The sequence below is a fragment of the Phytophthora parasitica genome (genome assembly GCF_000247585.1).
Source record: "Phytophthora parasitica INRA-310 unplaced genomic scaffold supercont2.314, whole genome shotgun sequence".
NCBI lineage: Eukaryota > Oomycota > Peronosporomycetes > Peronosporales > Peronosporaceae > Phytophthora > Phytophthora nicotianae.
The window spans coordinates 5,034-5,548 of NW_008649300.1; the positions used below are offsets into that span (position 1 = coordinate 5,034).

Below are 515 nucleotides of genomic sequence, written 5' to 3' on the forward strand. Positions count from 1 at the left end.
ATGGACGCGATGCTCTCTGCGCTTCCGTCCACACGCGACAGAATCTCGATAGCCGACGCCCACTCCTTGACCACCTTGGCTTTCTCCAGAGACGCCGCCATCGCCCCCACTTTCTCTTCAAAGAGGTCGCCACTGCGCTCCATCACTTTGGCTTTCTTCTTCTTGGGCGTCTTCTCCTCCTCCCTCGTTCTCTTCTGCTTCGCGTCAACCATTTCCTCTCTCGCATTTCTTGGCGTCACATTGGGCTCCGGCACGTGTACCGCTCGGGGCGTGATACTGGCATGGGACGAGATTGCCACACTGTCTTTCCAGTACTCAACTAAGAGAGTGACAAAGTTTGGCTTGGCAAAGTTTTTGCGGTTCGGACGCAGCTCCAGCTGCACGCAGGCTGAGCGCAGGATCACCGCCCTGCAGCCATCGAGCTGGTCGCGCAGCTCCTGTTCGTCCCCATCGGGAGGGAAATCCTGCACGTATTGGGTCACGTCGCTGGCCTCGTGCATGGGCATGGGGTGGTG

The 515-nt window shown here is 58.6% G+C and overlaps 1 protein-coding gene across 1 annotated transcript in view; it reads right to left on the reverse strand.

Moving 5' to 3' along the window:
- Nucleotides 1–506, reverse strand: part of PPTG_20105 (hypothetical protein) — a gene marked incomplete at both ends in the record, with an annotated part of 966 nt that extends 460 nt beyond the window's left edge. Inside the window, one exon of the mRNA XM_008918793.1 lies at nucleotides 7–506. Coding sequence (XP_008917041.1) covers nucleotides 7–506 — 500 coding nt within the window. The remainder of the gene's footprint in view (nucleotides 1–6) is intronic.
- Nucleotides 507–515: the final 9 nt, after the last annotated feature.